Here is a 27,782-nt window from a genome sequence, read left to right on the forward strand (position 1 = left end):
ATAGGGATTGGTTTACAACAAGGGTGTGGAGGGGAACACTAGGGTGGAGCAAACAAGACTGATATAGAACAGGTGTGAAGGGACGACTCTAGGAACAGGGAAGGACTAACGAGACTGAAGGAAGACAGGTGTGATAGAAAACAACACACAAAGACAGGAACTAAAACCATGCATGACACAAAAGGTCAGAATCTACAAAATACAAAACAGGAAACAGATTAAACATGAATTAATAACATGAAACAATCTAGAACACAAACTGAAAACCCCAAAACAAAGTCCACAAGATCACAGAATATAAACAACAACCCAGGATCATGACATTATACTGTGCTTGATGGTCTAATGGGGCTTATTGTAGTTGTGCTTCATCTTAATTTTAAATATCATTATGATTATGATTGATGATTAATGTGCAAGGCCCAGTGCTGTCTATGGCCGATATCTCCAACACTCGGCAACTCACACTTGACCTTTATTTGTCCTGACGTGCAGTCAAGCTGATAACACTCAGCAGCCAGATACAGCTGTTAATTAATGGATATAAGCTTCAATGAGGCTTTTGATGCACACGCTGATTTGTCAGAACAGCAGCATGAGACATGACAGTAGCTTACTGCAACATCCGCTCAGGGGCTTTCAAAATAAAGAGGAAAAAACAGAATAGCAGTAAAAGAATCCAGTTTTATTTGGACTTTCTAAACTAAAGGTACATTTTCACAAAAAACTTGGACAATTTATGTCCTGAGAAAGAATAGCCCTTTTCTGGGGCAGTTGCTCAAAAAAGAGAACAATCCTTGGAAAACCAGAATGTGTGGCCACCCGAGGTGTTTATCACCTTCCTTTAGCATGTTAGCAGGCAACATTTGCTAATTAGCACTGAACAGAAAGTATAGCATAGCCTGACGAAAATATTTCAGTCAGGAACACTTTAGTCAAAGAAATTAAATTATGAAATGAATTTTTTTCCATTTGCACTTTTATATTTTGTGGTATGGCTCTGTTCTGGGGCCTCTCTGCGTTTCCTACACAGCCTACACAGAAATGTCTATGCAACACATTCTCACTCCAACCTCGTCACATGTTGACATTTGGTCATGGACTTTCCACGTCCACATATGACATGCAAGGTACCCTGGGTGTGTTGGTTGTTGACGTTCTGGGACGCCGTAGCCTATCAAGTTCAGCCTGTTACATGCATTATCTTCTTTCAAAAGAAATGTTCACAGAAATGTAATGTTTACATACAGTTTCTTTCAAAATAAACACACTACGTCGGTACAACACCACAAATTGACCATTTTTTTCCTTCAACAACAAATACACGCAGTTGGGTTTAGGAAAAAAAGAACACGGTTTGGCTTTAGAATCTTATGGAACACGAACACCGCTCTCTCGGGTGAAAGTTGGTGTTTCTTGGACCTATCCACCACCCCTCCTACCTGCCCTAGTCGGACTTTCGCCGCTTTTACTTTCATCCTTGTCCCGCCACGTTTCCCCCCCGACACTGCTGGGCGCTGTTAAACTATAACGGCAACCGGCCACATATCATGCCGTGTTAATGGATGCCTTTTTTTCATTGGTTTCTGAAGCCGCAAGTCACTGTGCAAGCGCCGGATTTCGATGACTTCGGCGTGAGACTGGGCTCACCTACGTGCAAAGCCTAAGGCGAAGAGAGCACACCTCTCTGCCCTTCCACGTGCGTACACAGAAAGCCTTAAGGCAGAGAGAGCAATCCTCCCTGCCCTTCCATGCACCTACATGGAAAGCCTAAGGCAGGGAGAGCAGCAGCAAAGACCCCCTGGGAACAGAACAGAGCAGCATCAATGACAAACAGAAATGACATTGATAAGTCAGACACAGCATTAAAAGGAGGAGCTGGGGTGGAGGCGGGTTGCAAAGCGGCTTGCAGAGGAAGCAGCAACAGTAGGCAGGCCAGAGCAGTTTAAATAGGGCGCCCTGAATGAGATTCGCCAATTGGTTGCATAGAAAGGAATCATGCGATCTATCAGCTGACTCCCTTCCATCAATCAGCTGCTCCATCAGTTGACTGGGCTGTTTGAGATCAGCTGATGTAGCTGGGTTGTGAGCTGAGCTTGACATTGTGTCATGTCTGAACTAAAGCTATGCTCAGTTAGTTTCTTTGGTCATTAACAAATTTTAAAAAAGTGATGATGCCGCAGGATTCATCCTCTGGGGACCGTGAATGTCTGGTCTGGTGTTTCTGCCCTTGAAACACTGTTGAGCAGCAGTTTGAGCCCAGTTCAGTAGATCCCTCACCACAATGGCTACTTATAAGTGAAGGTTAAGAACAGAGGTGGATCCCACTGATCCATGGTTATTACACTGATAGTTTGTGTCCCTTCCTATATGGGACATAGTGGAGAAAACATGGTTTTGCTGGCTATGATCTGTGAACTCTCAGTTTTACTGTAATGTCCAGCAGCTGTCTGAGAGTTAGCGAGCCATCTGTGACTGGCCTCACCCAGTGGCTCTGGTAGGCCCAGTTTAACTGTGCTTAAATTACATTTGAGTATTCAATGTCAAAGCACAAACACCAAAGACATCTGTCAAGCTGAAACTCCATTTATTTGTTTACTCACTGTACGTCCACCAGTCGATGCTCCTTCATGGGAAGTGTCGAGAGAAAAGGATGGTATAGTCAAAACCAGGGGGATACAGTTGTTTTTAGCACAGTTGATGACAATGATTTGAACAGTGTAATGGATGTGTTCAGTCACAGCGGCGGGAGATGAACCATTAAAGTGATGTGTCAGTACCACCTACCTCTGAGGTGTTTGATCAGAACGGCTTTGTAGACAATATCAGAGCGCCGCTCAGTCTCAAATGATTAAAAGTGAACACTCCACTGGATCTGTCGTGAAGAGAAAATAACTCTTGATATAAAGATGAGTAGTCACTGTGAATTTGTCATAACAATTTCTCTGACTCATGGCCTGGTAACAGTTTACCCACTGAGATTTTTCAAAGACAAAGCTGTTGAAAGACAGACCTCCCTGAGTAGAAAAAGTGGGCCAGTGGCTGAAGAGTTGTTATAAATTAGCAAATTGTAGAAAGTGTTTCCCTCTTCTGGATACCCAGTAGGGTCAGTGTCAGTCATGAGAGATGCTGTTTTCTCTGTGACCAGATGTGAAAAGCTTAAAACAAGCACAACACAGCTTGCTCTTCATCTTACGAGGCTATTATGCTGCCGTACCAACATTTTCCAGCAGCCATTCCTTTCATTGTGAAGTTTAAATTGGCCTGCTTTGGTAGTTTTTTGCATAAATGAGACAATTTGATATTTAGTGTGTGAAAAGGTGTACGAGAAGGGGGTATTTATAATTGAGTGTATAATGAGGTGATGGGAGTTAGAATGTTACCAACAGCTGGGCTGCTGTGTTTATATCTATCAGAAGGACAACAGCAATGGAAATCAGTGGTTGCTCTACATGCATTCACGGCACGACCAGAATGTTCTTTTCGGGAATTCGTCAATGCAAAGACAAAAGCAACAGAAGACACTCTCAAAGGCACAACACATTCATTGCATCCTGAGAGAACATAAGAAAGTGACAATAAAGCCATACCTACAAAACAACAGGTCACTAAATTTAGCATAGTTAGTGTTTAATAATAAACTGAATAAAATGTCAACCAACAAGACTTGGGGTGCTTTTAGACCTACAGTTGTCTTGCTTTGGTCCAAAGCAGGGACTAATTTTAGCCCCTTTTACACTGCCAGATTTTCGGTGAATGTTGGGCCATTTTGCCGGCAAGCTGTGAGCATTTAGACACACAGAGCCGGATTGGTGAGTTGATCCGAGGTGCCCAATTTTCCACTGCGTAAGGCTAAACATATTGTTGGAAGCTTTTTGGTTTAAAAAGAACGAGGCGCCCTTCCGCCACGGGAGGGGCTGTTGATGACTTGTGGGAGGAGCTGTTGATGATGCCGCACGTGTGACCCACTGGCGGTGGACTAACAGGAAACAGCTGATAGCAGGAATGAGCAGCTAGTAGCAAGAGGGAAACGCAAACCTGACAGACACTGTAAAGATGAGCAACTGAGGAGACAAGGAATTGTGTGCCCTCCTTGCCCTCGCAAACAAAGAGGCCATTAACCGTCAAATGACGGGGACGGTGAAGGACGGGCCGACTTACGAGAGAATCGCCGAAGGACTGACCAGCCACGGCTTCCCTCAGAGTACGTCACTGTTGACGTCACACGCTGAGCTACACGTTTTGTTACTTGCTCACACCCCCAACTGGCCTGAAAAAGGCGCATTCTGTATAAACACAAGTAGGCAGACAGCATTTCGCTGCACTCCCCGATTTTGTTTTTATACTGCCAATGCTGAAAGAAGACTGATTGGGCTTTCCTGCAAATTTGCACAATTCCTGTTTAAAAAGGGCTTAAGTTACAAAGCTGCATAATTGCCTAGAGTTGGTTCGTGTTCTCACGTCAGCATTTACAAGTGGACCAGATAAAGTGCGAGAAAGCTGCTCTTGATTGGTCAGAATTTCCACGTGGGAAAAATCCAGGAAGTAAACAAAATGTTGAAGAAGAGTACACTTGCAAGATAAATGTGACACTTTCTAATGTCACAATGGAGGGACAACTACGCAGGTTGATTTTAGCGCTGCTCATCGTGGACTATATTGCTGTCATTGTTCATTTTAGTCAAACCATACAGTTTGAAAACGAGGCGCGGCTCCAACTAGAAAACAATGTTTTGATGCATTGGATGTGCTGAATGTGCATATTAAGGCAGTACAGGAGGAGGTGCACATTAATAATCCTCCAGGACTGTACATGCTCATGTTTAACCCAAACAATGTGTCATGTGACTGCAGTTGGTTCAGATCGAGGTCGGAACACGTTCTCACCACAAACAAACCGCACCAGAGTTCATTTGTAACCAGACTATGACCTTCTTGAAGAGGTGAGAAAAAAAAACACACACACACAAACAAAACAAAAACAGCTTTAACCAGTGACTGAAAATAAATATCTGTAAGAAGATGGTTCTGAAAGAAACTTAAATATTTTGAAGAGTCATTCATATGTGTTAAATTTCATCAGTGCAAATCCTACTGAATTTAAAGTAAGATTTCAGCTTCCACTGTTTCGTCCCACAGCTCACGTTTAATCACACAGCAATAAGACACCCTTTCTAAAAAAAAAAATTGTTTTCCCCTTCAGTGTGATCATTCAGAGGCAGTCATTTGCAAAAACAAAGGAAATCTGATTAGACAAAAAATCATTCTCTCCTGGCACTCAAGTAAACGAGCCTCGTTTTGAGTCTGAAGGAAAACAGAACACACAGTTTGAAAACCCTTATCTGGCTAAAAACCGAAATTACAATCAGATGCCGGTTTGGCAAATGGAAGATGTGATGACAACACTGACGAGCTGAATGTTCCTAGAAATCTCAACAGAATATTAAGAAACCGATTCCAGCAGCGTGGTTTGTTTGTGGTCTCTATTTTTTTTCCAGACAAAGTTTGAGCAAAGACGGACACACAAAGACACACACACACACTACTACCATCTGCTAACTGCTGGTTCAATCCCTGTGAACATAACAGCAGGTGTTTTGTGCAGAACCACTGAGAGCTTCAAGTTGCACAAGGCCTGCCAGCATGCACACATAGGCTTTTTTTAACAGCATTAGTTTTATTAAGTAACTCCTGCAGAGTCTATTTACTATCTGAGCCCATCCAGAACAACTGCATCAGTAATATCCCCTCTGATCTAATTGTAAAACAGCTAGCATAAATTGGTTTACAAAATGTAATTTTATTCTAGTCTGGAGCACTACCTCAGTAATTTGAGCCACATCACGGTGATTACAGCCTCTTCAGAATAAATAGCACACTTCATACAGATGTCAGGTTACCTACAGTAGATTTGTGCTGCAACAAATTTGTCTTTGGTAATACTTCAATCCACTTTCTCACACCTACACATAAACATTCAGTCTCCATTTCTCTCCTACATTAACTAATCAAAAAAAGAATGCAAGCGTCAGAGTAGAAAATCAAGAAAACAATACAGCATCTCTGCATTTCTGAGAATCTTTGCCACATACTGACTCTGAGACCTTGAAACAGACAAGAAAAATAGGAGTGGGCTGGTGTAGTATTACTGCAAGATCACTGTGCAGAAATAAAATGTCTGAAGGCAAGAAATCCTGGCTGATGAATGCTGGTTACAGGCTGAAATATAAAAATACATACTTTAGGTCCCTTCCATCTGGGCAGCTATCACATTTAATCATCAAAACTCGGTTGAAGCAAAGACAGGTTCAAGAGCATATATACAGTGATTCCAATACACAGCATTGACGTCCACTTCATTCCAAGGTCTCACCAGTGAGCTCCAGCTAACAAGCTCAGCCTCATCTCTTGGGGACAAGGGGTTATGTCAGGCTCCCAATCTGCAGTTGTCTATTTGTTTGCACATCCGAAGGCCGTTAGTGCACACTCAGTGTCAAGAGTAAAATGGCAGTGCAAGAAGTATCATTTCAGGCTTTGCATTGTCATGGCAGCTCTATCCTCCTGTGAAACAACACAGTCCAGCTCCATCAAATCAATTTCCTCCTGATGCAGAGAGAACTGAATCTGCCTCATCTTTGTATTTCTATCTCTCATATATCTGTGCAATCACCTACCTACCCAGATATGACTATGAGGCAAAGACGATATTTTTGAGACCTTGGACAGATTTCCCTTTTTATACTGCAGGGCTCTGAGTTCTTAGATTAGATTTTGTGAAGATGAAAGAGAAAGAAAAGGTCTTTACCTGATCTTTAGTAGGCTAACGAGTTGCAAATATTTCTTTGAGGTCCAATATTGCTCTATTATGACTGCTCAGAAAGATGAACTTAAAGGGATTGCACAGATTTTTTGAAGTGAGGTTGAATGAGGTACTTATACATAGTCAGTGTATTACCTTCAGTAGATGGCGGTTAGCATGCACCCAGTTTGGAAAGGCAGGCAGGAGGACCACCACAGAAGCTAAACAATGTACTGCTTTGGACAGGGGCAACAGCAGAACATATTTAGCCACCTAAAAAAGTCAGTCTCGGTTCAAGTGTACGCTATATTCCACATATTTTCATCGCTTTACCTTGCCTTGTCAGACAGCCCTTTCCAACAAGGAGCTGAAGACATTACAACATCTCATCGAAGCCACGAGTCCTTTGACAAGGTTACAACCCAGCTTTTACGCTGGGTGCACGACCTATTTTTCCTGTTTTAACGGAGCGTTCCCCCAACGTATTCCCCACCCCCAGAACAAAGCCGCGAGGTTCTGTCGTTGACGGACCTGGCCAGATGCGGGCGGTTAGCAAGCATGCTGACGTCATTTCAAGATGGACGAAAGCCTCATTCTTGCTGTGTCCGCTTATCCATTGCTATATGATGTGACTGCAGACGAGTTGAGTAGTGTACTATTGAAAGAGCTGATATATAGGCACGAAATGGGCTATGGAAATGAGCGCAAAATTCGAAAATATAGATTAATTATCAACCGCATAGAAATCAACCTATGGTCAACAATCACTTTTAATAGTGGAAAAAAAAAGCTTATGCTTATTTTTCTTTTGCATAAATAAATGAGATATTGTTTGTTTACAACTGTGATTGCAATTTATTTCCTACTTCCAGCACCATAACGCTCCGTTTCTCCCATCTTGTCAACGCCTGAGTAGGAAAAATCTGATGCCTCCACGGTCTGATGGTCAACGGAACCGCTGCCGTGCTGCATGCTAGTCCGTTACTATCCGTCATTTTCACCTCCATTGGAATGAATGACTTCCGGTCAGCGTCAATTTGTCAGTGCGTTAGGTTGTCCCCCTAGGGTCAGGCTGCAACAATGACGGGAGACTAGTTGAGTATACAAATAGTTAAAAGCTTACTTGTTTACAAAATAACAATAAATAACCAAATAAACTTGAGAGTCAGTGTTACACTGTTATGCTAAACCTAGCTCATAAAACTTCATCAACTAAGGCTAGCAAGCCGGTAACTTAGTGCCTCTTAGTGAGCCATGTGCCTGGACTTCCCTGGGTGAGTGCAACCTTCCCTATATGGGGGAGTTATGTGTGGTTGACTCACCTTGAGGCCACCGCTCTTGCACCTCACAACCAGCTCGCTCGGGCCGGATGACTACGCAGGATACCCCTTGGGTGCTGTTCCATCGCACCAGTCAGCCAACCAGCTCGCTCTTCCTCATAGTTGTCCAGTGAAACTGTGTTTACATGGATAATTTGTGGTGGAGTGTCAAACACGTTCTCAGTCTCTTTTGTCTTCAAAATGTCTTGCCTCCAGCCTCTCCCTTGTGGCGTTCCCACTCAGATTAATGGCCTCTTCAGCTTTTTCTCCAGGTGCAGCTAATAGCAGCTGATGAGTCATTACCACCAACCCCCAAGTGTGACTTCAGTGCTGACTACTACTAGCTGCCTATACCACACCCAACATCCACACGACATTTCTCTGCTAGGTTATTTTACCTAGCAGAGAAAATGCTGGTCGACCGCTGCCTTGATCCATAATTTGTTATTGTGTGACTTTAGTAAATCTGAACTAACCCTTTAAAACACCAAAGTCACACAATAACACCCACTGACTAACCAATCAAGGCAGCAGTAGACCAGCAGCACCTGTGTTCTGTGAGGTAAAATTACTGTTTTTGTTGTGGGGGTGTGGCTTTGAAGAGAGCATAGATATATGGCTTGAGTTCCCCATTCAGAAAGGGCTGTCTGACTGGAAGGTAAAGCAATTAAAATATTCGAAATATAGCGTATACACTTCAAGTGTTACTGATATTTTTAGGTGTCTAAATCATATTTTGCTGCCCCCGTCCACAGCAGTACATGGCTTAGCTTCCATGGTGGCACTCCTGCCTGCTTCTCAAACTGGAAGCGCGCCGTCCGCAATCTACTGTTGGTAAAACACTGACCAAGTGCCTCGTACAACCCCAATACAAAAAATCCAAACTATCCCTTTAATACTGAGTTTGGGATGATTTTGTTTCATACTCTGCAGGGAGCCACCAATTCAGTTTGTCTCTCTGCTTTTTGCAATTGTGTTTTCAGTGTAGCCAACGCAGTCCCCTCAGGATCATCAGGGCTCAGACAAGGCGTTATTTCCAAAATCCATGCAGTCTTATATTACACTTATCCAAGATGATCACACTGCCAGCTTATCAACCCTTAACTGTTGAAATCTTGGAGAAACATTATTAAACCATCTGTGTAAGAAACCAAGAAAGCCCATCTGCTGTGAGACTCCTCAACAACTCCCATCGCCAACATCGCCACGATCTCTTCCTCTGCAATATCCCCCCTTTTGGCCTCATTTCCAATGTCGTATTTCTCATATTGCATTCCCCTCGCCCTTTTCCGTGCTGCACAATGAGATTTACAGGGGACGGTCTTAAATCGTCCAGAAGTGAGGCAAGAAATATAGGTCACTGCCCAACCCTCAGGTCACAGTTATTTGAGTTGTGATCCGGCTGACCATGACAATAGGATACTCTTTTATCTCTGAGAGCACAAAGGGGGCTTGAGAGGGGGAGTGCACTGTCCAAGACCAGCAGAGACATATGCACTGCTGGCATAAAGCCTTCCAAGATGACCATCAGAGGGTTTTTCCTTTAGTCAAAGACTGCAATGAGCAAAAACTGATCTGTCTTAACCATCTCTGTTGATGCAATCCCAGATTACATACTGTGCTCTCCGCACTGATCGTTGGTTGCAATGCAACTGATTTCTGATGGAAGTATCTTCATCTCCAAGGTGACGTTGCTCTTCATAAACCTGTTCTCATTTTTACCCTCAATAAATTGGTAAAACAATGATTATCCTTCAGGAGATATTGTCTCTTTTGTTCCATGCACTTTTCTTTTATCTCAAAAACTAGGTGCCAACATTACCCACAATTCAAGTGGACCGCCAACTGTTTAGTTAGAGATTCGGGTGTGTTGTGCTACTAGCAGCTAATATAGCCTCGAGCTGCTGGCTTCGAGCAGAGATGAGCAGCGGGCTTTAGAGGTCCGGTCAGCTCATTTCTCTCTAACTCCACACCCCCAGATATTTTTAATTTTCAAACTTGAAGTCTTAAGCCCCGACTGACGCAACACACTCGCCAGAATGAATGTTGGCATTGTACGTTTCTGCAAACCACAGATGTAATTTCTAGTAATTTCTATTGTCTGACGCAGACTCAAGTGACGTCACTTGCAGTTATTTATCAGACTTCATGCAGCTCCATGAAAAGCTTCAAAGGCTACAGCTTTTTTTTTTTTTTTTTTAACCTACGCAGTAGTGCTGCATAAGACCTGCTAACACACTTTAATGTGTAAAATCAGTGAAGTACACCTTTAAAACCAGACCTACCTGGTCATACAGGAGGTAAGATGTGTTGATTGTAAATGATTTCATGTTCTTTTTTTTATTTAAGCCAATAGACGTGCTGTAGAATTAGTAAAGATGTGATCAAGGCGCTTGAAGATGTCTTTCCCTCTCTTGAGTGTTCATTCAGAGTCTGAGAGGTACTGTATGTATAAACTTTACATATTTCTATCACCCTTGAAATTAATTAACTTGTGTTGGACTGACTCACAGCTCCGGCATGCTGAGGAGGGGATAATCCAATCATCTTCTGTTGCTCTGCATGGGGAATTCAGCTGCTGCTACAAACTGTTCACAATGCCGTACAACAGCAGTTACATTGTTGATCCGTGGTGATACTTATTAAATCTCTTACAGACCTACCGCATTCCCATGGGCACAGACAGTAGAAAAATAGCAGCACATTGCAGTTATATGGCACTCAAATGTGTGTCGGCAAAAAATTCAAGTTGTATTGGAGGAATGAAACAAAATAAAACAATGGCAGTTTCAACATTTCATACCTCAAGTTCACAGTTGGTGGTTCTCTTCAGTCCAACACCCGGTAATCCAAACACAACATGACTGTGGGTACACAAAAGCTGCCAATGGATTCTGAGTTTTTACTCAAGCAATGTTCACTGTGTACGAAAAAAGGAGTTAAATGTGAGGCGTTGTTTCTGTGTCTACAGCTTGTAATAATGTAATTGACAAATGTTTTCCTATTTGTAATGCAAAATAGAGGAGAATAAATTGGAACAGTACCACTTTCACTGCACGTTAATGGGTGAATCCATAATTTTAGACACATTTCTCATTCCATTTTACATGAGAGACTGAAATAAGACACAGACAAACATGAGGTTTTGTATTTTGGTTTGCTTAAAGAGTAACTCAACATCCTATAAAAGTCCTGTTTTTGCTGACCGGTGGTTTAGTGGTGCATTCAGTTCAAACTGGGAAGTCTGAATTTCCAAGTTCCCAGTCACAAATTTCAACTGGAATGCCCCCTGAAGTTGGATTCCTGACTCAGGAAGTCAAAAGTAACCTCGTCAACCCAGACCTCAGAATCCAAAATGGCTGCTCAGAGCATCAACAGTGAAAGCTGTCATAATATACTGTTTATTAATACCCCTTTCTTATTGGTGTCTCATTAAATCAGCACACACAGTACTGTCCAACTTCTATCAGGTGTATGGCATACTGCATTGCTTTCAACTGCTATTGTTAACTGTAGCTCTCTTTATACAGACGTCCCACAATGCTGCTGTGATGAAGAGCCTTCATTATCCTACCTTTGCTTTTTTATTAAGAACCAAACAAAGATGGCATAGATAGCACGCTGACATTCCGGAAGCCAAAGAGGTGGGATGTGTAACAGCGTCGGCGTCTAATGTGCCATATAACATATAGCTGGAGCTTTCTAAACAACAGTGATGGTTTAACATGGCAATAAAAATGATTCACCGTCCCTGTTATATGGTGGCTGATCTCGTCCTCTACTCAGAGGGTAAGGAGCTCTTGGTGCAGGCATTTTCAGTTGCTGTTCTTTTTTTGAGTTAGCTGCTAACTGCTATTTGCTGCTTTTTATGTTGTCACACTCGTCCTGTTGGCTAACACTTTTTACACGGATGTTGATTCAGCGCTGTACTATACCTCCGCAGCCCACTGCCAACTGTTGCATTGCTTCACTTCGTCAGTGTCTTGGCCAAAAAGCTGCACATGTACACACCGCAAAGACTACAGCCAATGGCCAACTAGCATGTACGTCCTGTGCCTGCGTGAGAGGAAATAACTCTCCATACCAGCTGGTGGCCATAGTCTGTAATCGTCATTAACGAAAGGAAACCAGAAGACCGAAAGGATGGATTCAAGATGCAAGTTAGCACATTAACAACACAACCGGATGCTGAAAGAACAAATGATAATTACCATGCACCAGCGAACAATTAAGAACCGTTTCTGCTAATGAGCTCAGTGGCTAAAAAAACATACCTAATATAACGCGTTTATTCGATCTCCCGCCATCTTGACTTAATTAATTTGTTTGCTTTTCTCACTTTCATTTCTTTTCTTGAACACTGGGCTGAACTGCCAATAAGAGTAATTTTAATCACTGAAGGGCTCTGCTGCCTCTGACACTGATTCAAAAATGCCAACACGAGCCGACAAGGACTCGCTAGTGCCAACGGTCCCATTTACCTTTTATACAGTACAGCAAGGCAGAAAAACAGCGCAGCATTCCTGCCTTGAACAGGCTGTCGTAAAGGGGCCAGTGGTTGACTGTGGCTAACCTAGCTACAGCAAATCTTAGTTTTCTGACTTGTTGCTTTAGAACGTGATTACCTTGGGTGTGAGGTCATTCCCAGCTCCAACTACTGACTTCCGGGGTAAATGGAACGCAGTATGACGTCTTAGATGGACTCCATGGTGTGTCAGTATACTGTGATGTCACTGATGAGTGTGAATAAAGCTGAAACAGAGCACACCTCTGACTAAACCAAGTCACTCTTAAATGCTGGCATTGTTCAGTTTTTAACTGATTTGCACTCATCTGTATTGTAAATGAAACAACTTTGTTTTCCTTGACTGAAGTGGCTGTGTAGGTGGATGAAATTCAGAGGTAACATAAAAGGTATCAAGCTGATGCACAGGCACAGTCCTTCAGGTGAACTGAAATTTCAACCCAGTAGAGGCTGATTACCCAAGTTTTCATCTGTTTTGATGAAGTTGTTCATTTGGAGTTGGGCCTTGTTGCATGTAAAGGTGAAGTTGAGGGCGGCAGCCTGTTGACTCTTCTTAGCTCCATCTTATAATCTCAGCTGGTTCGAAGTGTCTGGCCGCAGGCTGTAGCTGGCACTGTTTTATCCCGGAGCTATTCTGAGCCCTCATCAAATAGAAACAATATGCAGGTCTAATTTCTGCACAAAAGCCTGCTTCTTGGGATAAGATTTTATCCCCTACCAATACCTCTGTGAGTTATAAAGATATTCCGTTTCCTCAGGCATGAGGTGAAATGACAGGTTGCAGTAATAACAAGATTATAAAACTTTTTATTGATCCCCTCTGAAGATGAATTTATAAAGCAAATTCCACACATATCTCAGGTTCACATAATTTTTTTTACGCAAAGTTATGGCACCATTACTTTCTATAATTTCACCAGAAAAAATATTTATGTGGCTGTGGCCATGGTTTTATTTATACAAATGATGAGGAAGTACGTGTCTTGAATAGACCCACTGTAAAATAGCAATTACACTATATCAACATTCCCCAAAACAGAATTAGCTGGGCCGGTATGATGTTTAAGCCAGTGATTTTGGGTGCAAGATAAAATATACATTCCACTGACGTATTGTCTGACACCAGTGTAAAACTCCGGCGGGCAGCACAGTCAAGGAAGCACAATTGGTTTCCCCTTTGGAAGCAACACAGTGGTAAACAACTGATGGACAATATTAAACCCAAGGGGAGAAGCTGAGTATGACAAACAGATTTATGCATGGGTGAACTCCACCGCGCCAGAGCCATCAATTCTCCATCTTACTCAGTGCCTGGAGATGTTTCTTTAGCCTCCGTCTCACCGTGCCTGTCATTACATTTATCCCTGTTCTCTGCTAAGTGCTAATACATTTACATTTTTAGTGCTGCTCAGTAATAAAAGAGGTGGAATGAGTGGAGGCCTTTTAGCACTGCTAAAACAAACATCAATGAACTCATCTCACTGAGGAGTCTCCCCACCTCCAAACTCCCCTGACAGTCAATCCACCCACCCACAGCTTGGCCACTGCTCCACAGTGCAGGTCAACAGTGTTGCGGTTTGAGTCTCCTCAGTTTCACTCACAGTTCTCGCCCTCATTTCGAGGTTCACTCACAAGAGTCTGCCTCACATTGCAGGCTCCACATTAGTAATTTGTCCAGGCTGGATTCTCTGTGAACGCCACTTTAAAATGTGGAGGAAACATTTTGTAACCAACTGAAGTCACAGGTTAAGCACACAGGCACAGAATGGGAAAAGAGGGGTTGAGGTTGGTCTCTACCGTCTCAGTGGGCTGACATGCTAGTCTTTGCGTGGGGTCTAATTTTCAGATTACATAATATAAACAGTCTCACTCAAGAACTCACTCTGCTGCATTTAAGAAAACATGAGCCTGTAGACAGCCGTCGGGATATTTTCTTCACTTGTCGTATTTTGTTCAGATGAAACAAATCCACTGTCTTCATCAAAGCCGGGTTTCATCAGTAATGACAAACATGAGGGCAAAAATTATAAAAAGCAACTTTAGCAGAGACAAAAACCATCACATAAGGGACAAAATAAATAAATAAAGAGAGCTGTGCAGGATTTGATTACTAAACAAACCACGGATAAAAATAGCAAAGCATTTTTCAAACACAGCCCAGTCGGTATCTAAGTATTATCTACACGCTTGTGCCACATCTCATCTGATGCAACACTACAATACTGATCTTAGGTGAATGATCTCGAGAGGTATAACCAAGGCCGACCAGCCCTGATAAGATCCTCACCCTGCCAACTACTGAATAAGGTAATAACAAGCCTACTTTAAGACAAGTGGTTATTGGGTCGTTTGAAATAGAACAATTCACAGCTTTACAAAGCCCTTTCCTTGGATAGCTGGTAGGGCACATCAATATAGTTGAGGCATTTGGAACAATGACTTGATAAGACTACATACTGTGTATGACCGGTGAGCAGGAAAAGAGTACCAAAAATGTCATTTCATCATTTCTTAATCCATTTTGAATTGACTGCTGTGGCTCCTGTGTGTGAAAGAGGAACTCTACCTGCACCTATGCAAAGTTTGACCTTTCCACAGTGTATACATTCTTTGCTTGCATGTCACACGGAAAGAGCAGAAAGAAAAAAACAACATACACAGGCCATTACTAAGATGGTGAAGAAACAGTCAGCTGTGCATTTACACCTGGGGCACTGGCTGCTGCTTCCTGCAGTCAACTGCTCCCACACGGTTTCAGTTCCAGTTAATCACATACAGTTCTTTCAGTGCAGTGAACAGCAGGTATTTTGGAATGGGAGACCAGAAGAAGAAGGCACAGAGGGGTGCTTCAGAAGTGTCCATGCGAAGGGAAATTGTGCATCTATACAGTTTACCAATAACACTGTGAACAGGATCTGGTACAGTACATCATGTGTAACAGTAGTCTATATCTGGGATTCCTCCTTCTCTATAGCCACGGTTGGTGCCATGTCCTGCATTAGCGACATGGTTGTCACCTTTGTACAGGCCAGTGCCATTGGAGGGGAATATGGTATGAATGATGTAATCCTCTCGTAGTGGCTTGGGCTGCATTGGCTGGCAAGCCGCCATAGGCGTCATCTGGAACCCCGGACTGCGGATCTCCAAGATGGTATTGTCCTTCTTGGTGCCTGACTCAATGTAATCATCATAGTTCTTGTTTTTTCGGGAGCTGCTGCGTGTGTAATGGTCACGGGAGCACAAATGCCCAGTCCTATGTCCATACCAACAGAAGATGCCAAAAATAAGAGCCAAAGATACAATGGCGGTGGCCCCACCAATAATCCCTGCCAGGGGCAGCACTGTCATCTGATGGGAGTCTTCATCCTCCTCCTCCTCCAGAGGGGTGAGGTCAGACGTTTCAGCTTTTGCACACACCAGAGCTTCATCAGAGTCAGCATCTCCAGAAATTCCTCCTTTGCTTTCTGAACTGGCAGGGAGGGGCACCATGCAGATGATGTAGCTGGAGCGTGGTTGGAGGGAGGTAAGCAGGTACTCTCGACGGTCACCCCGCACAAGAGTTTCTGTGATTGAGCCCATGGCGTTCCCAGTACCCAGTCGGAGCCAGCTCAGCCTGAAGGAGGAGCTGGGTTGGGCCACGCTCCAGGTAACACGGACGCTGTTGTGAGAGAGCGGCTTCACGTTGAGGGCCAGACTCTTCCCCACACCGCTGCTGCTAAGAGTGTAGTCTAAGCCAGAGTCAGGAAGCCCCAGGCCTGGTCGCTTTGAGCGGAGGGTGAAGAGAGAGCCCTGTGGAGGAGTGTGAGTGGTAGAGCTATCGACTCCACCCCCACCCACTCTGTCTCTGGTCCCTGCTGTCCTCACCACCTCACACTCCTCCATCTCACTGGTCAGGTCTATCAAGGCCATGTCTCGCACCCTGTCAGGTCCATGGCAGGTGAGCCCTCTGACAGTGATGGAGTTACCACGGGCATGCAGCCAGTCATACAGCCAGCGCAGGTTGCAACCACAGTGCCAAGGATTGCCTCGCACCAGCAGCTGTCCCAGGCTGTCCAGGTCTTTGAACAGTCCCCTCGGCAGGGTGGTCAGGTTATTTCCTGACAGGTCCAGCCTCAGCAGCCTGCGCATGCCATCCAAGGAACCACGTGGCATATGAGTCAGGGCGTTTTCCTGCAGAGACAGGCGCTGCAGATGGGCACTGGGCAGGTTGACAGGAGGGGTCTGGAGGGAGTTACGGACTAGGGACAACTCGGTTAAGTTGGAAAGGCGGGAGAATGTGTCATCAGCAATGCGCTGGTTTGCCAAAAGGTTCCCATCCAGGACAAGACATCTAAGTGAGGCGAGGCCTCGAAAGGCATGGGTTGGGATAGTGGAGATTCGGTTGTCATCCAGACGGAGTTCTTCCAGAGAGGCAGGCAGTCCTGAGGGGATACTGGACAGGTGGTTGCGTGACAGGAAAAGTAGGCGCAACCGTGGGTTGTCAGCAAAGGCCTGGTCCTCAATGCTGACAGTGGAAATAGAATTGTCATCCAAGTGGAGCTTCTCTAGCAAAGGCATCCGAGCCAGTGCACTACGAGGAATAGTGCGTATGTTGTTGTCCTGCAAATGCAGTTCACGGACGGATGGTGGCAAGTGCATGGGGAATTCATCCAGTTCATTATCATAGAGGTAGACCACACGGACGGCAAGCTGGCGCTCCAAGGAGGTGGGCAAACCCGGGTTGTTTATCTGGTTGTTCTGAAGGTAAAGGACGGACGCCGAAGGGGGCAGTGAGGGGATGGAGCTCAGGCCACGATCATTACAGTAGATAAAGTCCTCATCGCACCTGCACACAGACGGGCATATCATGTCCCTGTCTCCAATGTACCCTTGTATCGTGGCTGTAGCAAACTGAAGCATGCCAGCACGTAGTGTCAAGCAAAGAAACAGCAGGAAGAGCCGAGCCCGCAGCTTAGCCACGCCTACGGGTGCCATTATGGTGAACATAAGCACTGTTTCTCTTTTCCAGGTCTGTTGTTAATCCTCAAATTGCTGCAGTGAGCTGGAATCCTGTGACCTCCACCCTGAGAGAGAAAGAGAAATATAGTCAGCACTGATGCACAAATGAATTCATTAATGTTCACAGGTGACAAGACAACTGAAGCCCTTTCCCCACTACACGAAAAAATACAAACACCCATTAACATCTGGCTTTTGTATTTAATGGAAAAGGTTCACTCCCCGGGGACAATTGACTCTGCAGTTGTCACAAGTATTTACTGACTCCACCTCTGATCAGCTTTGATTGGCAGTGATGGGAATACGACACCTGGGTGGACACGCTATTTTTAGCCTCTTTGCTGGCATGATGCAATGATGGGCTGCCACATAACGCTGTCAGTCTCCATCCAAGCAGTGCTCAAATATCATTCGAAATTAGTCAGCACTGGGTTTGAGAGAGCGACTAAAATAAGAGATATATAAAGAACCACTGTAACATTTTCACTGGCCCCCATGCTGCTTTCAACTGTTTATTAACCTGTTTTTCGGCCAATCCGTGATGATGACCATGACACATATGACCAAAAGGCATACTCGTCTGCTGCAGAGCTCACTGGTCTACTGGCAATGGGAAAAGCAGCCCATCGCCTATTTTTATCAGGTCATCCCATGTTTAAAAAAAATCCCCGTACATGCATTAATTTTGGTGGGAAAGGAGTATAAGGTGATTTCGGTTAAAATTTTTCTGTTCAGCTTTACACTATACTTTCATTTTCTTGTGTCTAAACAATACTTCATTTATCATATCTAAACAAAGACAGCTTGCACTCAATGACAAGATTGTTTTTTTCCACAATTAATACTCATATCATCAAGGAGATGTGCACACATGGCTGGATCTGTGAAGATTCCTCTCAGCCTCTCACAACATTCTGCCATCGATTCAAAGCCAGAAAAACTGAAAGATAACTGCACAGCCAACCATCATTATGTTGAATTAGCAACAGTAATCCAAGATTACAGACAAGACCAGACTTACTTTGTCCTGCACTGAATGTTCGAAGCAGAGTGAATATTTAGTATTAGGAAAAGCAACTCTGGAATTGACAAATCCAATCCTACAGTTAGAATTAAGCCTCGCACATAAATATGAAGTCTTGAGAATATTCTCCACGTCTGAATTATTTAAGAGATCTTGAAAGGCTCTATAATTCCATTAGGAGTTGCCAGCAGATGGCTGCATTAGCCAGACAGAGCCGAAGATACTTTTCATTATGAAGACGGAACAACATGTTTTAGCTCAGAGCCATCGTCTTCAAGAGCTAAACTCTCCTCAGGCAGTCAAGATGGCACTGGGCACTACAAAACTTCATTAAAACTTCTACACACATCTTAATTCAGCTGTGAAGAAACAAAACAGTGGAACAAAAATATCAAGGGAAAGGTTTAATCTGCAGCAGGATGCTGATGATGTGACAACTAATTAACTATTTGCGATCAGTACCATTGTGCTGTGGGAGTCTGCATGAGCTGTACTCAGGACTTGATTGGCACCACGAGTTGCTGTTGTTATTGATTAAGCGCGAGATGTCATAACAGTAAGTACATTATTGACTACAGAGATTTGGAAACTGGTAAATTGCAACAGAGTGACAACTTGAGCCCATCGCAGTCTTCAATAACCAGAGCCATTAGTCAAGCCGTTAAGGCCCACACAGCAGCAAACATAGTCAGGCTGTAGTATTGATTTCCTCACAGATCCGAGGTGATCTGCCAGAGCCAGTCGGTTCTCATGCATATTACAGGATTCCCAGGAGTGTAAGTCAGACAGCACGATAATTAACCAAATGAATGACAACTCTGCTGGGAGTTGACTTTGCTGAATATATATTTGCAAACATTAATCTGTGCTTATTCATTGCCAAAATATTGAAAATGATGAGAGCAAACTTTGTTGACACGGCACTCATTTTCAAGTGTAATGAATCACCGTTTGAAAAAATAAATAACGCCAAACCCTCCAACAGTTGTTCAGCCATGGCTGGTCGGGAATCATTTAATGGAAAAGTAATTACCGTCTGTCCTTTGTCAGTTCAAATGTTGTGTAAATTCTTCTTGCAAATAGAGGGTTGCATTTATCCTTCACTGAGAATTGATGTGAGCAGGATTTTATGACCATCTTATTCACCATTATGTTAGATTTGATTTGGACTTCAGGGTCCAACTATCAAATCTATCTGGAGACTTTTAAGCTGGCAGTATGCTTCTTTAGCAGTACTTGTCAGATGGATAAACAGCTTTGGAAACCCCTTAAATTCACATCTCTCTGACACAGGAATTTGGGGGGGCTGTCCAAAAAATTTCTGTAACTTTCTAAAACTCAGGGTGCTTTAACACCTGCCCTGTTTGGTTCGGTTCAATCAAATTCAACTTCCTCTTGCCCCCTAAGTGCGGATCGTTTGGGCAGGTGTGAACACAGCAATCATACTCAGATGCGCACCAAAACAACCTGATTAAGACCTTCTTGAAGAGGTGGTCCCCGCCAGATTACAAATGAACTCTGGTGCGGTTAATTCTGAACCAACTACAGTAACATTACACAGTAGCCTCTTTAACACTGCCAGATTTTCCGTGAATGTTGGGCCATTTTGCCGGCAAGCTGCAAGCGTTTATTGGATTGGCGAGTTGATCCGAGGTGCCCAATTTTCCACCTCGTAGGGTAGTCATATTGACGGAACCCTTTTTAGTTTAAACAGACCGAGGCGGCCTTCAGCAATGGGAAGGGCTGTTGAAGACTTGTGGGAGGAGCTGTTGATGACGCCACACGTGCGACCCACTGGCGGTGGACTAACAGGAAACAGCTGATAGCAGGAATGAGCAGCTAGTAGCAAGAGAGAAACACAAACCTGACAGACACTGTAAAGATGAGCAACTGGGGAGACAAGGAATTGCCCACCCTCCTTGTCCTCGCAAACGAAGAGGCCATTAACCGTCAAGTGACGGGAACGGTGAAGGACGGGCCAACCTACGAGAGAATCGCCGAAGGACTGACCAGCCACGGCTTCCCTCCCACGTCACTGGTTACGTCACACTCTGAGCTACACGTTTTGTTACTTGCTCACGCCCCCCATTGCCCCGAAAAAGGCGCATTCTGTATATCAAAAGTAGGTAGGCAGCATTTTGCCGTACTCCCCGATTTTGCTTTTAAACTGCCAATGCTGAAAAAAGACTGATTGGGCTGTCCTGCAAATTTGCACGATTCCTATCTAAAAAGGGCTATTGTTTGGGTTAAACATGCATTTTACAGTCCTGGAGGATTATTAATGTGCACCTCCTCCTGTACTGCCTTAATATGCATATTTAGCACATCCAGTGCATCAAAACATTGTTTTCTAGTTGGAGCCTCGCCTTGTTTTCAAACTGTATGCACACTCAGTCTCAGATTCACACCCCCTTTGCTGCTGATTGGAAAGCTATGTGAAGGTGAGAAAGGAGCCAGGGTTTGAACTTCTCTCTTTCTTTGTTCATTCTTGGCACAACTGTTTCTGTGACTTTTGATGTAAACAACCAAGTCAAACACTATGAACACCTTCCAGGAGTGATTATCTATGTTATCGCATCTCCATCCCCTCTGTGACAGCCTGCTTTTCAATCACCCTTTAACACTTGTCTCCTCACAGGACAGTGCATAGAGCCAAGCCTGCCAATGGAATTCTCCTGCTATTTCACTATCTGCGTGTTACTGTTTCCAAATCTCCATCACTACATGAAACTAGTTTCAAATAGCTAGACCCATCTCCACTTCGCTTTATCACGATGCATGAAACAACTACAACCTCCAAATAAGCAACCTAAACACTAAACATCTTTTTAGTGTTTTATGTGGTGTTTACGTTTGTAGAGATTTAGGGCTCACCTTTCCACCTGCAAATGTTCCATCAAAACAAGTTCACACTGTTTTGCATGGGCACACTCACTGAATCCTGAACTTAGCTCCACCCAAGGCGTTTTTTCCCCTAAGTGCAGGATTTTGAAGGGTTCAGCTTTGCCCCTAAGAACTCTGCTCAGCCTTGCAGCCAATGTTCTCTAGTGGCCACTCATGGTATTGCAGTGAAAACATCAGAGACTTTAGACTTTACCCGGAAGCTAGAAACTTTTTTTAGCGTGTTCATCAGGCGAGTATCTCCACTGGAATGAAAAGGTGCCATCCTGGCATGCAGTAGCTAAGTAAATTTAAAAATCTGTGGTTAAATTCAGGGATGACAGTTTCTTTAATTTTGCTTTTGATCAGCCAACACACATCTAGGCTACAGATCCCTTTTAGTGTTGTTAAAATTAAGCAGCTTGGTCACTAACTAGCTCCCACTACTGGGTGGTGCACAGTGCAGTAAACTGAAGAGCAGCAGAATTTACCCATAGACCAACATGTAACCGGTCAAAAACATCTCAGCAGTCAACCAAATTAAGTTTAACATTGACATCCCTAGTTCAGCAAGCATGGAGACATATCTGGCTATACAAAACTACTTGTCTCCCAACGTGGTCGGACAATATGTTCTACAAATTAAAGTTAAAACTAAAAGTTCTTCTCTAGCACAACCCATCCCCTGCGCCTTGTAGTCATGACCATGAGATACTTTTGCTAAAAAGTGTGTGAAGCCAAAACCAATCTCTTAATAAGGCCACTAAAAATATAAAAAATCTCATCATAAAACTGACAAGCATGGGAAGTGACAAATTCAGAAAACAATATCTGTAATGCAAGATGGCATTATACATAAGGAAATGGATGTCTTAGATTGAGGCTGGATAAATGCAATTTATGTTTTGGCAGCAGCAGAATGTGTCGCTTGATTGAACATCACTGTGTGTACCCTGCTTTACTCAGTCCTGCACAACAACACAGAGCGAACAGCCATTTTTAAAGCAGTGTGACATTTAAAAAAAAAAAAAAAAAATCACATTTATGCCAAACTTTCTTTTAGTTCAGTTGTCCTCATCAGTGTAGTAAAAAAAAATAACACATTTGTGATTATAATTGCTCTTATATTCCTACATTTATAACCCTGACAGGGCAGATTATTATAGAAATCTAGCTGTAAACGTCTATCAATCCTGCCAACAATCTGCTCTCCCAGATGTTGTATTATTAATATATTTCTTCATTAGAAAGCAGACTTGGGACTTCAGAATAATAGCTTCGATAGAAAATAAATGCACAACAGTGCCATTATGAACAATGTCACAACACAGTTACAACACCTCTTGCCTCTACCACTTAGCCCTCCATTTTGTGTGTTCACATCTACTCGAGGGGGGGCTCGGTTATTGTTGGGACAGAGAGGTGGGGTGAAGTGTTGGGGCTACATGGCGCTTTAAGCGGAGGTTTTTAAGAGGCACGCTCCAGTCCAAGTGTTATGAGAAATCATCCTCAAGATGGCGGGACAAGCAAGAAACTGTTGCTATGGACTTTTTCTGAACAAACATAACAAGAAAGATTGCTAGCAGTGTGCTAATGTCTAAGTAGCCAACTAGCTAGCCAGCTAACGTTATATTGTTATTGCTGGTTTGCGCTTTACAGTCCAACATTTCGACATACTTCCATGTCACATCCCACCTCTTTGATGGTATATGATGCCTGAAATTTAACTTAAGGCCAGCAGCTAATGTCTAAGTAGCCAACTAGCTAGCTAGCTGACGTTATATTGTTATTGCTGGTTTGCACTTTACAGTCCTACATTTCGACATAGTACTTCCATGTCACATCCCACCTCTTTGATGGTATGTGACACCTGAAATTTAACTTAAGGCCAGCAGTGCTACTACTCCTCTAATATCAGTGCAGACGGGTTGCTATGTGAGCCTACAGTGCCCCACCTGGTAATAAAGCAGTATTGTTTTTTATTTGCTGACTAATGATTGATAGGGTTAAGCTTCAGTTGTGAACAAATTGTGAGCATACATGCTTTTCTATCTCCACAAGATGAATGACAAATGTCTTTATTACCATTATTGTCATAGTTCAGTCTGTTTATGTAAATGTCGTAGAGTGCTCCAGGGATAATGCTTAGGCTGACACGGAAGTTAGCAGGTTCCCTTGTCAAAAAGCCAATGGGATTTTTCAGTTTGGATTTGGGTTATGGCAGATAACAAGCTCTTGTGCAAAGACATGAGCTCCTATGATACTTGCACGTTTTGTTCAGCAAGATAATCTTTACAAATGGCCTAAATGCGATCACCATAAGTAAGAAACTGATGTTAGGCTACAAACAAAGTACACCACGGTCACATGACTTAACATCCCTGCTACAACGAGGCTGTAAAGACGTGTTCGGCGTGATAACGTTCTGTAGTCTCATTTAGCTACTTGTTGGCAAAGGCACATAAAAGCTTCAAAATTCACAAGTGTGGTATTTACTGACATATTTTATGTCATAGAACAAAACCTGAAAGTCTCTTAAACTTGTGTTAACAGGGCTTATTTCAGGCATCATACCAAAAACCACTGACTTCGAGACAAGGGAAACGGAAGTGCTAAAATGCTAATTCATTTCCAGGTTTTAGGACTCATTCCCAGAGCACCATATTGACGACTACTAATGACATATCAGGGTCTTGAAAGGTTGTCCCATTTCAGTAAAATTGCACTGGAAAATGAGGAGTAGGGGTAAAGATAAGGAATGGTATTGGGCCCAAATAGTGCTTTATATTTCTTGTTTGATTTATGTCTGTCACAATCAGTTCAAGCATCAGAGCTTTTGTGTCTATTTCTACTTTAGTCCTCTTGATTGAAGTGAAGTGGTGTCAGTGAACCTGAAGAGAATCATTTCTGAAATTTAAAAAGCTGGTACTGTTTGTAAACTTGCAGTTTGATATGAGCTGATTTTATGACTAAGAAAGCTGTACACCGTACTGTGCTGTGGATGTCATGAGGTCTCGTTGTGTGAATGTGTGTGTGGCAGAAAAGTGCTAAAGAATGGATGACTTTTCAATCCCAGGAGCTTCAGCAGCGAGTCTCTCGAACACTGGAGTATTTGGGTCAGCCCTTTAAAAACAACATAGATGTGGTGTGAGATTGAAGTGGTGCAGAGCGCCGGAGGGATTAATAGAGCATATTGAGCTGTGATTCTCTGGATTAAGCAGGTGCTACAAAGGACGGCAGACAGTCATTTCAGGATGTTTTGCCCTATGGTTGCTCATTTTTCTTCCTCTATTAGAAAACGATGTAAAAGCACAAAGAGCACCTGAAGGCTCTTTGTGTTTGTGTGTATGTTTCTGCTTCGGACGTGCTGTGTGTTTGTCTATCCATGCACGATCAAATTGCAAACATTAACCCATATGGGGACAATCTATATGGTTGCAGTCTACATTTCAGTTATCTGTAGAGGGGAGTAAAGCGGGGATGTGGGGTAATGTGTTAGCCAGACAGTCAGCCGCCTCAGGCAGTGTACAGCACACACAACAACCCCCAATCTAATGCTGGAACCCAAGACTGGATCGATTTACATAAAAAAACAGGCAGGGAGAGAGAGTGACAGAAAGCGGCTTTGAGCAAGACCTTTGAATCCCATCTCCCCATTAAGACCCCCACAGAGGGGATAGGAGTGGGAAATCTGGAAAACCAGATTTTGGATGACCGAAGGGGCCGCTGATGCATCAGGAAATCCACTTTACTGATGGCAGGGAAAAGATAATAGTGGCCCACAGCTTATCTTACATGCCATGTCCATGGATCGTATTTTAGATTTACAGATTGGAAAAGATGACGCAAAATATAATGATTACGGTGATGACAGCAATAACTCGAGGGATCCGGGATAGAAAAAAAAATGAGATAGGCCAGAAAAGCATGGCCTATTCATTTTAGTTAATCGGAGAGGTTGTTGTGTTTTATTTGTGTGTGCATTTCTTGTAATACTCTATCTAAGAGGCCATGTCTTTGCAATAATGTACTGTAATCTTCAAGCTATTAAAACACGGAGATTAAAAAATGGACTTTAATCCTTAAAAGAAACAAACATGGCACAAATACAAACTGCAGCATTAAAAAAATATTTTCCTCTTCACAGATTGCTTCTTTTACATATGCAAAATCGTGATCTTTGACTAAGTTTACATGCACACTAATATTCCACTATCATTCTGAATATTTAGAATTTGATAGGTAAACAGCATATTCTGTTCGGATATTGTGAATCAGGTCTTTTTCCAAATGTAGCATTTTCCAATTAAAACGTGGAATATGCCAGTATTATTCAGATTTTAGGAGCATTCTTTAGACGTGTAAACAGCCATGGATGGATTACTGAACATGCCTACAAGGCACAGGCTCAGGGGCCCAAAGTGTCCTGCAGGCCCCCCTGGCATTCACCTGCAAAACATCACTCAAAGAAACACACACCAACAGGACTAGACTAAAAACTACCACAAAAAGATGCAAAGGAACTGCAAAGATACTGTACACTAAACAACAAAGAAATGCAAAACAACAAAGAAAAACCCGATTTATTGTATTATTCCGACTAAAACCAGACTTTTATAATACATGTAAATACGTTAGCCCGACTGAAATCATACTAAACTTAATTTCTCAAAGTCAGACTAACACACCCAGTTAATGCAATTGGGAGTCGAATTACTCCTGCATGTATACAGTCAATTGGACCTAGGTGCTCTGTGAATGCTCCACAGTTTCCTCCCCGGGCTTTGACCTGGAAGTTGAATAGCATTAAATGCGTAACAGAAGAAGAGGCCAGAAACAACATGGCAAAATCTGCATCCAGAGCCATGCATTTTTGGACGACGAAATGTACAGAGAAAAACATAATTGTTTGGCTTGAAATAATTACAGCTGTTATTGATGTGGCACCACAGTGGTGCAGTGGTAAGCATTGTCGCCTCACAGCAAGAGAGTTCCTGGTTTGAACCCAGGGTGGGGGGTTTTGATCCCCCCATCCCTTTTGTGCGGAGTTTGCATGTTCTCTCCGTGTCTGCGTGGGTTTTCTCCAGGTACTCCGGCTTCCTCCCACAATCCAAAGACATGCAGGTTAATTGGTGACTCCGTAGGTGTCCGTAGGTGTGAATGTGAGTGTGAATGTCTGTCTGTCTCTATGGCCTTGTTCAGACTGCCAGCCAAAATCCGATTTTTAGCCAATCTAGATTGGAACCAGATGGCTCTTGTGAAGTCTGAACAGTCATAAATGACATGAAATCCGATTTTTGCAAACCAGATCAAAACCATCTTTGGGAGGTAGTTTCAAATCGCATTTGGACAGATGTGTCTGAGTCTGAACAGCTCCTTATATGACATCACACAATACACGCTAGATGACATCTCCGCTCCGATGTCGTAGCCACAGCAACCTGTCAGATTGGTCAATAATGTGGCCCAGTCTGAACAGAGCCAAATCCGATTTGGACACTTGCTAAAAACAGTGTGGACAGTCAGCCCTAAAAATCCAATTTGAGAAGGAATCAGATTTGAATCAGGTCTGAACGCAGCCTATGTGTCAGCCCTGTGATAGTCTAGCGACCTGTCCAGGGTGTACCCAGCCTCTCGCCCAATGTCAGCAGGGATAGGCTCCAGCCCGCCCGCGACTCCTAACAGGATAAGCGGTTATAGAAAGTAAATGAATGAATGTTACTAATTAACTGAGCGCCATATACGTCCAATTACATACCTCACTAGGATAGCATGCTACACACACGCACACAAACTTCTTGTGTTTATTTGAATTATTAAAAGACCTCGATTTACTTTTGGTTTTACACCAGACATGAACAGCAGACTCCCGGGTGAAAGGCCGGTGTTTGTTTGACCCACCTTCACTCCTACCCGCACTAGGCAGACTTGTCCACTCTTTACACTACTGTAATTAGCCGGAGTGTAAAAAATAGTGTATGACGCCGAAGGCCACTGACCACGCATCGGTATTTGATGAGTTAGGGAGTGAGACCGGGTTAACATTTCTGGTCGAAAGGAGAAATAAATCTACTTTAAATGGAAATTTCGGTTTATTTCAACCTGTCTCCTATCATCCTAAATTTGTTTCAAGTGACTAGTGACATAAAAATAATAGTTAGCATGTTAGCCGTTAGCCTAGATACAGCCGGGGCGCATAGTAGCGTCAGACCTGTTAAAACGTAAGTGAACGGGCAA

The 27,782-nt window shown here is 43.2% G+C and overlaps 1 protein-coding gene across 2 annotated transcripts in view; it reads right to left on the reverse strand.

The window, feature by feature from the left end:
* Window positions 1-13,444: 13,444 nt before the first annotated feature.
* flrt1a (fibronectin leucine rich transmembrane protein 1a) overlaps window positions 13,445-27,782 on the reverse strand; it is a 71,728-nt gene continuing 57,390 nt past the window's right edge. For both annotated transcript variants that reach the window (XM_050041436.1, XM_050041437.1), the window contains exon 3: window positions 13,445-17,706. In XM_050041436.1, coding sequence (XP_049897393.1) covers window positions 15,572-17,629 — 2,058 coding nt within the window. In that variant the 5' untranslated portion in view covers window positions 17,630-17,706 and the 3' untranslated portion in view covers window positions 13,445-15,571. The remainder of the gene's footprint in view (window positions 17,707-27,782) is intronic.

This window comes from Epinephelus moara, chromosome 3, assembly GCF_006386435.1.
Source record: "Epinephelus moara isolate mb chromosome 3, YSFRI_EMoa_1.0, whole genome shotgun sequence".
NCBI lineage: Eukaryota > Metazoa > Chordata > Actinopteri > Perciformes > Serranidae > Epinephelus > Epinephelus moara.